We start from the raw sequence: 13,980 nt of genomic DNA on the forward strand, positions 1-13,980 counted from the left end.
TGCATACCTATAGCAAAAGCCTACCTACACCTTAACCTGCTAATTTCAAAACAGGCGCTTTGAATGACAGGCGCTGTAGCTGGCAAATTAAAGTGCACAGTCGGTGCAGGTCATGATGATTGACAGTCATTTAAGCGAATGAGAGTATTCTAGCACTGCTTCAGTCAACGAAATCTGTCAGAACAGGGTGAAATGACAGTGACAGTGAAACTACAGTAGTAACGGACCATTGAGATGACTGACAGCGACCCCTAGCCATTCAGAGCATAACGGAGTCGGGACAGACAGTAAGTATAAAAACTCCACAAACCAGAGATGATTTCTAAATGATTCTTTTTGGTAAGAAAATCTAAACTAGCGAGTGGTTTTACCAACGTTTATTCTATATAAAAGTATTTCAGAATTCGGGAATGTGGGCATTAGACGTTTAACAAGCTTTACCGATTAATATGGAAAAGTAGCAAGCCTACTTATCCGTGTGTTAATACAATCACTTTACCAATACAGTAAAACCTCTAAGTGTTTGGATAATCAAATTGCTCTGACAATCAAATTACAACTGTAAAATAGTTTATGACTTCCCCAATCAAGAAACATGATTAATCTTTAACAGTAAATTTAAAAACAGCAGTACTACACTTTTCTGTAATTACTACAGATTGAGGTCTGAATACAGCTTTTTCAATGACAACAAGGCAGACGTACACTGCTCACAACGAGACATGTGGCCAAGGGGCTGTTCAGATAACAATACAACATGTTTTACAACATGTTTTTCGATTACACAGTAAATGTAATTGTTGATGTTTGTTTCAGATTTTCAGGGTTTGGATAATCAAGGTTTTACAGTACAGTCATAATAATAAACGGTTTTCTACATGGAATAGAAAACTGTTCACATTTCAAAACTAGAAATGTTAAGAAGTCAGAAGTGAGTTTAGCTTTACCTCAAAATTCATGATTGAATGTATAAGTCTAAAAAAAAAACAGGTGAGTAAAGAAAGATGCAACGGCACAGGTGATATCATCCATTACTTTAAACACTCAAACCAAATAACATAGATAGATAGATAGAAAGATAGATAGATAGATAGATAGATAGAGAGATAGATAGATAGATAGATAGATAGATAGATAGATAGAATTACTAAAAAGAAACTTTAGGTCTTTACCTTTGTCATCATGTGATATGTAATATTTACAAACAGAAGTTAAGGGTGATTTCAAATACTGTATTTCATTTATGACTGGCTTTAAAAAAAAAGTCTTTATAAAACAGGAAGCGCTGTTTTGTAAAATGGCCCTGCAAATATTTCGGGGGTTATATTTTGCAGGAGCACTAGTACAGCAAAAAAAGTTACTTAAAAATATACATACGATCAAGTGCATCTATAATTGTACCTACCATAATGACCACTTACCCAAAGATCTTCGTCCATTTTGTAATAGGCAGCGAACTTGACAGTTTACAGACTGAGAACGTATTTATATTCTGTTCAGAAAGGTCTCTGCTGTCATTTCCTCATGTTGTGTGAAACCCTTGCTGCAGCAGTGTGAAGGGAAATACAAACACATAGCGGCTGAAGGACTACCCACCGAAGTCTGTGAGACACTTGATTGCTGTGTGACACTCGCAGTGGGGGAAGAGGACTGCCTTCCTCCTGACAGCGTCGCCTGAAAATGAAACACACATGACAAGTCAACGCAGCCAAACACAATGATACAAATGTGTGACAGCGTACAAGACTTTGCTAAATATATTAATTACTGTGTCTAAATGTAACGACAACGACCACCTATTCAAAAGCGAAAACAATATCAAAAACAAAAATGCCTGAGGCTTTTGATTGAAGTGGCCTCGTCTGCATGTAACCAGCGCTCAGTTAGTTCTACCTTCTGCCTCACACTGTATTACAACTAATTACTTGTTTCTTCTACAGTTTGACCCTTTTGCTTATTAAGTTTGTAGCGCACCTGCTTTTTTTTTTAGGTTTTCTTTCCATCTGCAGAGAGAAAGCTGTATAAAAAACTATTCTGAGTGTCACAGCTTCTTATAAGCAGTTTTCACACACTGCCGACCCCAGTGCCAGGTGCCCCTGTGTTTTTGTAACACTTTCATGCATAAAGGAAGTACATTTTATGCTTTGGTGATAGTAGGGTCTAGGGGCCCTCATCACCCATGTGTCGAGAGTAGTAAACACAGCTCTTCTGTTGTGTAGCTACAGTCTATTTAAATCAAGCTATGTTATTACAGTTTTTTTTAGTTGGTAAAATCAAGTGTATGAAACCATTGGCACAATTTTCAAAACTCGTAACACAAAACTCCAAACCTAGTTGCAGAAATCTAATTGTTTCAGAACCCCAAACACTTTTGCATCTGATTAACACAATCTAACACGACTTTCACACTGTCTACATTACCTGCTCAGTCAGAAATACATATTTCAAATGTTTAGATCTGTTTTTCAAAATGCTTCACTCTAATTGCTATTACCAAGAACGACGTCTCATTATTGACACCCATCCCAATACCACATAAAAGGCTGTGTGGACTGCATGCGGTTTGTGACAAGATGGAGCAAGCTGCAGAACAAGATGCTAGGCGAGGGTGAGGTCACGGTCGCAGTCGTGGCGGTGGTCGAGGACAGGGACAATGTCAAGGAAGACGAGATGTAGTATGACCAAAAAGAGCTACCGTGTCGAATGAAATCAGAACAACAGTTGTTGATCATGTCCAACCTAATAGGAAAAGGTCAACAGTAGCCTCTATAATCCAGACGTTCCATACAAAGAACCGGTAAGTGTATTGAACATGCATGTGTATCCAGTTTTACAGTACATTTACTGAAAACAGTAGAGTAAACACAGCATGCATACATGCTTTGTTTCCAGAATTGAAAGAAACAACATGTAGTGTTGGAATTGGCTGTAGTAGAGATGGTCCATGCAAAAAATTATATTCGCCTCACCAAAATTCAGCGATGCATTGATGACGACAACAATGTTTTCGAAGGTGTGAACACCATCAGTCTACCTACAATTGCTCATATTCTACAAAGGCACCAAGTAACTGTGAAACAAATTTACTAGGTGCCTTTTTGAAAGAAATAATCCGAGGGTGAAGCAACTGTGAGCAGAGTATGTTCAGGCAGGAACACTATATTCATGCCTCATATACTGCAATTGAAGTGCATACACAGGAACAGTAATGTTCTTCTGATGCTGTAAGCATGTGAGTTTGGTACAGATACTGTAATACTGTGAGTTGATATGGATAAATAAACTGTGCATCTATTTTCAAAAGTTAATGGACCTGGATGCGAACATCAATTGCACAAATACATTTTTGTTGATGAGGCTGGCTTCAACTTGGCCAAAACACAAAGACATGGCAGGAATATCATTGGCCAGCGTGCGATAGCTCAAGTCCCTGGGCAGCGTGGTAGCAACATCACCATGTTTGCTGCCATTTCAGACGATGACGTGGTGGCCCGTAGGCCGTTACTTGGGTCGTACAATTCCACACATCTACTGAATTTTCTAGACGAGCACCACAATAACCTTGTTCAAGCTGATCAGGAGGTCACATGTGTCATTGTGTGGGACAATGTTATCTTCCATCGCGCAGCGGTGGTGCGGGAATGGTTCGCAGTACACTAGCAATTCATTGTAATGTACCTGCCACCTTACTCGCCTCTGCTTGGAGGTGGAGAGTTTACAATTGCCAACTTTATCAGAATGCCATCCTTCTGCAGGCCATGGATGCTGCATGCAATGACATTACCCAAGAACAATGTCAGGCATGGATTTGGCATGCAAGAAGGTTTTTTTCCCAGGTGCATGGCAAACAAATTTGTTTTTTGTGATGTCGATGAGAACTTGTGGCCAAATGTACACGACAGGCGAGATGTACCTGAGTAACCTGGTATGGTTTATATTTAAATAATTCATTTGTATTTATTTCTGTTGCAGATTTTGTCCTCCTCTTCAATGATGAAAATGTATTTTGACAAATGTATCATGAGTTTATTGTTCTTCAGTTCACTGCAATAATGCTGTTATTTTCTTTTGTTTCAAAGACTAATCTAATTTCATCAATAAATTCTGGTTTGGAGCCAACGATGTTGTTTTACTAGAGTTAGTGGTTTTGGTTCTTGTGTTAAGAGTTTTGAAAATTGCGCCAATGGATTCATAAACTTGATTTTACCAACTGAAAAAAACTGTAATCAATAATCAGTATGCTTTTAGCACAAGCATGAAGCTCAGTGTAAGCACCCAGTTTAGTCCAGCTTTAGTTAGTAATAGTTTGTAATAGTTTGTCAACCAAGCTTCATTAAGCTTCATTTTCTATTGCTTTAGACTTTTAGAAAGCCATCAGGATGTGATGACTGAAGCAGAAAATGATATACAAATCTGAATAGCAAGAAGGATTTATTAGATAAAAGCCTGTAAACAATGCCTGCTACATGTGTGTTGGTTTAACATGGTTGGGGAAGCATGCCTCCCCATCCTCTCAGAGCTGGACGAAGGATCCCCACCTGCTGTACAGCTGCAAAGCTGCTGAGGTGCTGCTGCTGCTGCAAAGCGGCTGTCTGGAGCATCAGATGTTGCTGCTGCGCAGCATACATTTGCTGCAGGTACTGAGCTGCCATGCTGGGGGGCCGGTGGATGGCCTGCTGGATCACCTGAGGGAGTGCAAGCAACACCAGCCACTTATTGAGCTGCCAAGCAGTAAGAGATGCCACTTCTGACGCGGCAGTGGTAAAGCTGATTTTGACAAACTACAAGATGATTCTAGGGTGGAAATGGCCTTTACAACCACAAATGTCATATGGACTACCGTTAATAAAGACATCACTATGAAATTTCGTTTCAAGTATGCAGATTACATGGTGATCTTTATTTATGGCCACATTATAGGCACATTCACAGCAGAGGAGCCTGGTTCTTGTAAAAAAAAAAAAAAAAAAAAAGTTAACTTTGAGTCATAAAATTGAAAAGCATTCTACATAATGAGTCCTAGGCTTTCATGCCTTGAATAGTCGGTTCTTTGTACCCAGGTTCATCTAGTGACTGGTTGTGATCTGACAGAAAACTGGATGGAATGACTCAGCAGACTTAACATGGAACCCAGCAGCTCATATCATTTTATAACTTCCCTTGTTCTATAAACCTTGGCCTGAGAAAGTCTGTAGTTGTGCTCATTTGTGAGGGTAGTGATAGGGTAGTGATGGTTTACCTTATTGGGATGGCATTCTGAGACCACCTGAACTGTTTTACTTTGGCCACTATTGGCTACCATGTGCCTTTCCGCTGTGCCTGAGTAGGGACAGGTTACCTGGACAGCCTGCCTCTCGGTAGTGGTGCTGCTGTAGAGAGACAGCTGTGGGGCCTGGGTCCGGGAGGGGGTGCTGGAGGTTGTGGTGGTGGCTGATGTTGGAGTACTCGTCTCGTTTTCCATTTCCAGCTTCTGCTTCTTCCTCTGGGTGAACGCTGTACCTTGAACCCAGCTATATAAAGACAGTGTGTTAGGGCAGCATTGAAAAATTGAAAAATTACCTTGTTAAATATGTATTGTTCTCTGGATTGTTGTTTTCAGCATAAATTGTTATTTGCCATGCTTACTAACTGTACCAGCAAAAGAATCTTATGACAAGACTCTTTAAAACTGACTGGGTTGGGGAAGCATTTTGGTGTTACACTGGTGTCCATGAAAAGCCCGCCTCTGATAAGTTTTCCCCTTACTTGATCAGCCTTGGCCATAAAACCATACGTCACATATCAGTATTGTCATTGGTTATTTAGAAACAAAAGTCACAAAACCAACCAATTATAAAAAAAAAATACATTTTAAAAAATGAATTGTTTAAAGTGACAACACCTACAAACAATTCTGTCAAACTAAAGAATTACAGCAGCAGTCTGCTCGATTCTGGTGTCAGTTTTCAGACTAAAAATTCAGTTTTGAGAAAAACAAAATACAATACGGGGGTAGGGATATAACTGGAAACTCATTAAATGAAAATTTCCACATAGTGTATGTACGAAAACAAAAGCCTTGATTCTACTGTATTTAAACAAATGGCAATGGCTCATTCTGGGAAAAAAAGGCAGGCTTAGTTTGCAAGATAATGACGCAAACCAAGCCTGCACTTAGTTTGCAACATTATCTAAAAGATCGTGACAGATTTCTTCTTTACCTCTCAGACTGTGTCAAACTATCCAAATAGACAAGGGATTAGACAGGGCATCAAGTGAAGCTTGACGACTGGCCTCAGTGTACAGCAGCCAGTCAATAACTAACAATTTGTTCCAGTACAAAACATCAGTTTTAGGGTTTCTGGTTTTAGGTTCTAACTGATAAACACTGATAAAAAAACACACTCCAAATGAAACCTGTGTTTATAATATAAACACTAAACTACACCAGAGACAACTTTTTATGTTATGTTCACTTATGCCCATGGTGCAGTTTACAGCAAATATAATTTGAGCAGTTGCCGCAACACATCAAAACTACAGAACAGTAAGTTTGGGCAGTCATAAAAAAAACTGGTCAAGTCATATAATAAAAGCCCTGATAAACACTTATGTTTGGCCATCGATATTAGCCATAACATGTCAAATTTTTTTATTTTTTTACAAAAATACAAAAGGTAAATAAATAAATAACAGAAATAATCATGTTGAAGTTCTATATTCCCAAAACTTTCTGAAACTGGTTTTGATGAAGCCAACGACAGTCAAGACAAAAAAAAAATCACAAATCTCAAACAGTACTTATACCAAAAATACTTTGAAAAACAACAACAACAACAAAAAACATATTTGAATAGCTAATAAAACTTGTTTATGTTAGGAAAGGAAACAGAGGCCTCCCTTGCATGTTGCTAGATTTGAGGTACTGGAGAACTATTTTTAAGCAAGTGCTTAGGCAAAGGCACACAGAACACCTATGAAAACAAACCGTGTAAAACTAGCAAGCTAGTTATGCCTTTACACTGTAACAGTGTTTGTAACAGTGCAGGCTGTATTCTTTACACTGTAACAGTGTTTATAACAGTGCAGGCTGTATTCTTTACACTGTAACAGTGTTTATAACAGTGCAGGCTGTATTCTTTACACTGTAACAGTGTTTGTAACAGTGCAGGCTGTATTCTTTACACTGTAACAGTGTTTGTAACAGTGCAGACTGTATTCTTTACATTGTAACAGTGTTTGTAACAGTGCAGACTGTATTCTTTACATTGTAACAGTGTTTGTAACAGTGCAGACTGTATTCTTTACATTGTAACAGTGTTTGTAACACTGCAGGCTGTATTCTTTACACTTTAAGAGTGTTTGTAACACTGCAGGCTGTATTCTTTACACTGTAAGAGTGTTTGTAACACTGCAGGCTGTATTCTTTACACTGTAACAGTGTTTGTAACAGTGCAGACTGTATTCTTTACACTGTAACAGTGTTTGTAACACTGCAGGCTGTATTCTTTACACTGTAACAGTGTTTGTAACAGTGCAGGCTGTATTCTTTACACTGTAACAGTGTTTGTAACACTGCAGGCTGTATTCTTTACACTGTAACAGTGTTTGTAACACTGCAGGCTGTATTCTTTACACTGTAACAGTGTTTGTAACACTGCAGGCTGTATTCTTTACACTGTAACAGTGTTTGTAACACTGCAGGCTGTATTCTTTACACTGTAACAGTGTTTGTAACAGTGCAGGCTGTATTCTTTACACTGTAAGAGTGTTTGTAACACTGCAGGCTGTATTCTTTACACTGTAACAGTGTTTGTAACACTGCAGGCTGTATTCTTTACACTGTAACAGTGTTTGTAACACTGCAGGCTGTATTCTTTACACTGTAACAGTGTTTGTAACACTGCAGGCTGTATTCTTTACACTGTAACAGTGTTTGTAACACTGCAGGCTGTATTCTTTACACTGTAACAGTGTTTGTAACACTGCAGGCTGTATTCTTTGCACAATGTCTAACTCATATTTCTGTTACTCTCTTTCAGGATTATTCATTAGCAGTTGAATTGTCATGCCTACCACTGCTTTTCATACTGACAAATACTATCCAGCCAAGCATAAAATCCCTCAGTGGACCATGACTTTCCTTCACAGAGCGATTACAGATATTTGTCTGCACTAATTCTTGATATTCAGCAGTAAATATTTAATATATTTTCATTCTTGTTGATATTTTCTTCCGTAAGTATGCAACATCAAACCTCTTTTCTTTAGGGTTTTTTTTTTTTTTTTTTTTTTTTTTTTTTTTACGGTTCACATACATGATTTGTGAGCACTACTCTGCTTACATTAAAATGTGCATTAAACATGTATACTGAGATTTAAAATAACAAACAAAAAACACATGGTGTAAACAGCATTGAGAATGTAGCCCGTTTTATCCTTGCAGTAATAGTGGTCCTGGTGCCCATCTGAAATGGCAAAGTTAATTCATTGACTGTGTTTTTTATCACTTATTTTCAATCCTGACACTGCAGCAAAGAAACTGCAAATCATAGTACAGCGATGAACAGGGAAAAGTGAATCATGTTGAACACTGCATACATTGCGCATTACATTACAGTATTTTTTCAACCTATATTCATTCTTGCAAGGACGTGACAAAGCCTTTGGTAGCTGATAAAATGGAAGAGATCCTGACAGGAGGTAATACATCTTTAACTTGTGATTGAGGTTATGCTGCTAAACACTTCAATTCACCACAATATCTAACCTACCCATTCCAGCATTGAAGACACTAAGAAAAACTTTTAAAAAACTTTGCCAAAGAATGTTAGTATTCCAATAGTCCATTTTAGGCAAAGCACCACAACACAGTGACATTGTTAAAGTGTCCAGGTACTACTCCACAGTAGGGCACCCCTATGTACAAATAACTGTGAACGTGTGCTCCATCTTCATTAATCAAACTCCTCAGTGCACAAACAGTGCTCTGGGTAAGTAAGCAATATAGAACTAACTGGAAATTGCATACTGATTGAATTTAGTGGTTGATATACACTTAGTAAAATAAAATGTTTAGCCTTTTCTGCTACATGTGACGTAGAAGAAAGCTAAACAGAAGCATTTACTCTTGTAAACGTGACACCTCTTCTGTCGAGTAATTGCAAATCTATGAGAATCATTTCCACACTTGTTTAATTAGGTGTAGAAGTGGATACAATGTGACTGTGTCATAGACTAGGGGTTGACATTGGGCTGTAGCTATTTCAAAGCAGTACATTCAAATGCAGAAATCATGATTGTGGTTGGGATATGGATCCTATAGCAGAAAGATACATTTGAAACACAACCAAATGTAATGTTCCTTTTTATCATTTAGACTAGCTTAGTTCAGAAAAAAACGCTTTATGAATAGGGCCTGTGACCATAATAATCCCCTCATATGTCTGGAATTACCAGAGAGGTATTACTAACCAAACAGTCCGTAACCTTGGGTAAGTCTGTCATTGAAGTTGCACTGTTTACTCATCCTTTGTGAGTAAATGTGGGTCACTGTTACAGAATTTTTACCCTGTGCAGTCTGGGCTCAGGAGTACATTGGGTTAACTGAAGATCAGGTACTCCAAATCTAAAAAAAAAAATCAATTATCAGTTATGATTACTACTACTTTGGACACCTGTCACCTGTGTGGTGCAATGGATATGTTCCATGATTTTGTACACAATTGCAATCTAACTTAGCAAGTAAGGTATCAAGAGTACTTCCCTCAGCTCTCACTAGATGGCAGCATTAACTGCCATGCTGTTGACTCAGCACTGCAAGTTTCTCCCAGCTCTTACTCTCTGTCAGCTCAGCAGTAACTGTATTCATAGTTTTACATTTCTAAAGCCTTGAATTAAATCAACAAATAAAAAACAAACAAATATTCAAAAAGAATAATTACTAAAATCTATGTATTTATTTATTTATTTATTTATTTTACATCTATATGCTCTCAGAGTATAGTTCTGCGATGTTGAGCTAAATACATTTTTTTTTTAAATGCAAGCAAGAGAATAAACAAATGTTAAATATTTTTAAAAAATGGTAACTACATCAAATCCATTATTACCACTTACAATTAGGATGAAATAAGATCAGAATATGGAGGAATATAATGAGGCAGTGCTCAATAAGGCATGAACGGTACCAGCACCTAATAAAACAGTACCATTTATGTCCTGGATGTCAATTCAACTACATTGTATAATATTAGTAATTATTTGTATTTAACATATTAGTTTGTACTTTGCTGCGTTATTTAGCTGTTCCGTTAAGAAACGAGGCAGGGGTGCTGGGGTTGCTGCAGCACCCCCTCTTGAAATACAAGGGTGCTGTGCACTTGCACGTGCAATGACAAATCCTGATGGTTTCATGAATCTTATGAGCTATGTGTGCAGCACACTGCGCACTGTACATGGCTTTTGAACACAAAAGATAATCGACCAATCAGCGCTGGCTGTCACAACTGAGGCGGGATATTTTATAAATCGCAAGTAAACCCCAGGAGCCTTCTGACTGTTGTTTTGTACACCGACTACTGAAAATAAAATATAACTGTTCAACCTGTTTTTACAAGTAAACATTTCTAAATTGCAGCAATTAAATTAATTATAACTACTTTTTGAAGTGTTTGCTACAAACGTTTTTTTTTTTTTTGTTTGTTTGTTTCTTTGTTTTTTTGTTTTTTTTACTTAAATAGACAAATAGATGTTGATTCTACATTTTATTAACATAATCGCAACCGAATCGATGGCTTCCATTCATATACAAGGGTTGGTTTTGTTCAATGGCTTTCAGCACCCCCACTATAAAAAGTGCTCCAGTGCCACTGAAACGAGGTATATAATGTAATTCAAGAATATGTGTGCATTCTGAACAGTGCATTTCTAAACCGTTTTCATAAGTCCTGATTCGGACCACTACAGTTCGTCAAGGCCTCGTTTTCTGCAGGACAAAATCATGTTCCCGCAGTGTACCGTTTGAAAGCCCCGTAACTCAAACAGGCTACCCAAGCATTACTCCATTTGGTAGCTCCTTTTTGTAATGCCTTTCACTAGTATTTTGGAATGAAAGTGGATTTCATGGCATTTCTCTATCGTATTGGCCAAGGAAAATAACTACACCTGCGCGTTTGAGAGTATAAATGTGATCATATCCAACTGAAATACTCCAATTTGTATAGTATTATATATATATATATATATATATATATATATATATATATATATATATATATATATATATATATATATATATATATATATATATATATATATATGCTTCTACTGACATATGAATATGCAGTTATTTTTGCAGCCTAATCATTTTAGATTTAAAAAACGTGGGGCATGTAATACACCTTTATATATGCATTACTACAGTCATTTTGCCCAGGAAATATACATGCAATGTATTAATGTTTTTATTAAACTATAAAATCATTTTGAATTTAATTCTTAGAAACCTATCGTTGTGTGCATGTGCGATTCTTCAAAAAAAAGTTTTGTAATGAAAATGTTGGTGCATGCAACATTTGTATTAAATAACGGGCTTTCATTAAAATAGTCAAAGATTTGACGTGCTCCAACACAACAGTGTGAATAAAACATCAGCACGTGTTTTAATTAAACGTCATGCTCGTGGCAAGGCTTATGATCCACTAACCGTTTTTTTTTTTTGTTTCTTTGTAAAAAATAAATAAATAAATAAACCTTTGAAGTAATTATCGTACTTGATATTATACGCAACGTATTCCCAGTTATAGAGAACAGACTTGGAAGTGGTTCAAATTCTTCTTTTTTTATCTAACCATGGGAGTTTATTTATTTTTTATTTTCAAACGCCTATTGCTATTGATATACAAACGTAGGTTATAACCTGTTGAACATATCGTTTTAATAAATAAATACATTTTAATCAATACATTTTTAATGATTCATTATTTTACTGTGTATGCCTGATATGGGCCTATAAAACAATATGCAAATGTCTTCCACTAACTGCTATTAAATTTAAATAGATAGCCCATTCAAATAAATTAATAAATCCAAATATGTCATATAATTATAATTTAGCTATCCAATTTACCTGTAAAAGGGTCAATAATATCAACAGAATGATGTCTTAATATACAGCAACATTCACAAATTACCAAAAAGTACCATCACTGAAATTAAAAAACAACTGCTTCATCTTTGTAAACACAGAAAACAACTTGTAAAATATACTGTATTTAATTAAAATAAAATATAATACATTACAAAAATACTGCCTTAATATGTAATAAGCCTGACAAATATAAAGTGAAAAGTGTGTCCCCATTTCGCCTAGATCCAGACTACTAATCTTCTTTGAAGTTTTTGGCTGATGCAAAACCCACATAATAAACGTTTATATCCTCATATATTTGGAAAACTGCTTGCTGTTAAAAAAAATGAAGTGATGTCATTTATGCCAACCATTTTAAATAGAAACATTTGGCGATATCTTTGAAAAGAAGGCTTAAACAAAATAAAAAAAAATAATACATTGCTTTTTGTCCAAGTGCTACCTTCTGAGATTTAAAAAAAACGCAACGTATCAAACCAAGGGAAGATATGACTATATAACTGCTTCCTTGTATATCTTAAATGGCCCTTGCCAAACGCTTACCAGATAGCTCTGCGAATAAAAGATAATGTACCTGGAATTTATCATCACACACTAACAGTTTCCCAATTCGTGTAAGAAAAAAAAAAAACAAGTTTGCAAACTGAGTTTGTGCATGAGTTCAGAGTGCAGATAAAAACCTAATACTCTAAAAACAATACAGGGCAACATGTACTGTAATTAAAACTACGATTCCCAGAGTTCAATACAGCCCATTTTATAGAAAGATATCTTTAAAAAAAAAAAAAAAAAAAAACAAAAAAAAAAAACACATATTCAGGCAATCGTGCAATATAGACATGCACACAATTAAACTTTAACGTTACACAAAGGGCAGTCATGACGTATATTGGAATGATACACATATTTTTTCCACTCCAGTCTGAAATGAAAACAATCGCATACACAATATTATAGCCAAATGTTCGGAAACAAATTAACCAAAAAAATACATAAGCATTTTAACAATATAATGAATTGTTATCAAATATATGCTTCGAATTTATTTTAAGAAAATAACATCTTCTTGTCAACCCAACAATCAAGAAACTGAATTTACATTTTTTTTTTTGTTTGTTTTTACTCCTACACTTATTACTCTTTAATTTAAATTGTGAATTAATGGAGTAATCGTTTTTTTTTTTTAATTATTATTCTTCAAGAGAACGTTGTTTTATTGACAACTGCATGTACCTTTCTCCTACTCATTTATCTTCATGTAAAAAACAAGCTTGCGAGCTGTCGCAAATCAAGTATCTAAAAAGATATCTGCAGTGTTAATGAATGCCCTGTATATAAATTCTAGGTCTGTGTATATCTAATTGTCCATATGACGCCGAACCAAATACTTCAGATCAGACCTATAAAAACCATGCCATTTCAATTTGTATAGAGCGCCTTTAATTAATGCATATATACAAGTTTTCTTAAAACCATTTTACCTGCCTGGAATTATCATTAGACAAGACCCATCCCGATAATCTGCTACCACCGATTCAGGCTGTCTCAGCCTCAGTTTTCTACTGATGCGTAAATACGCTCTAAAATGGAGATAAAAACAAAACCTACGTACTGTAAGGAAGAAAAAATAGACACAGCACCACTTGCAGTATAGGAGGACTGTACACAACCAGACCGTCGCAGTATTTATACTGTGGCTCTGTACAGTATTTACAGTGGCTGTGTGTAGTCCGTATCTACAAAATATAGTTAAATACGGCGATTATCTCAGGTTATCTGGAGTGAAAATAAATAAATAAATAAATACATAATACACTTGAAACATGACGTTTTACTTCATCCTAAAAGTG

At 36.2% G+C, this 13,980-nt stretch overlaps 1 protein-coding gene across 12 annotated transcripts in view; it reads right to left on the minus strand.

The window, feature by feature from the left end:
• phc3 (polyhomeotic homolog 3 (Drosophila)) overlaps nucleotides 1-13,704 on the minus strand; it is a 28,749-nt gene extending 15,045 nt beyond the window's left edge. For 8 of the 12 annotated variants that reach the window (XR_005951505.1, XM_041270385.1, XM_041270388.1 and 5 more), the window contains exons 1-4: nucleotides 13,612-13,704; nucleotides 5,339-5,510; nucleotides 4,539-4,685; nucleotides 1,597-1,674 (exon numbers count right to left, since the gene is read on the minus strand). Coding sequence is in view for 11 of the 12 variants with exons in the window: in XM_041270385.1 (XP_041126319.1) it covers nucleotides 1,597-1,674; nucleotides 4,539-4,685; nucleotides 5,339-5,510; nucleotides 13,612-13,628 (414 nt within the window). In the remaining variant the exon portion in view is untranslated. Of the gene's footprint in view, nucleotides 1-1,421; nucleotides 1,550-1,596; nucleotides 1,675-4,538; nucleotides 4,686-5,338; nucleotides 5,511-12,996; nucleotides 13,052-13,611 lie in introns of those variants that run through there. The other 4 variants (XM_041270380.1, XM_041270381.1, XM_041270383.1 and 1 more) reach the window with 4 other exon arrangements.
• Between the last annotated feature and the right edge of the window lie 276 nt (nucleotides 13,705-13,980).

Source organism: Polyodon spathula, chromosome 14 (assembly GCF_017654505.1).
Source record: "Polyodon spathula isolate WHYD16114869_AA chromosome 14, ASM1765450v1, whole genome shotgun sequence".
Lineage (NCBI taxonomy): Eukaryota > Metazoa > Chordata > Actinopteri > Acipenseriformes > Polyodontidae > Polyodon > Polyodon spathula.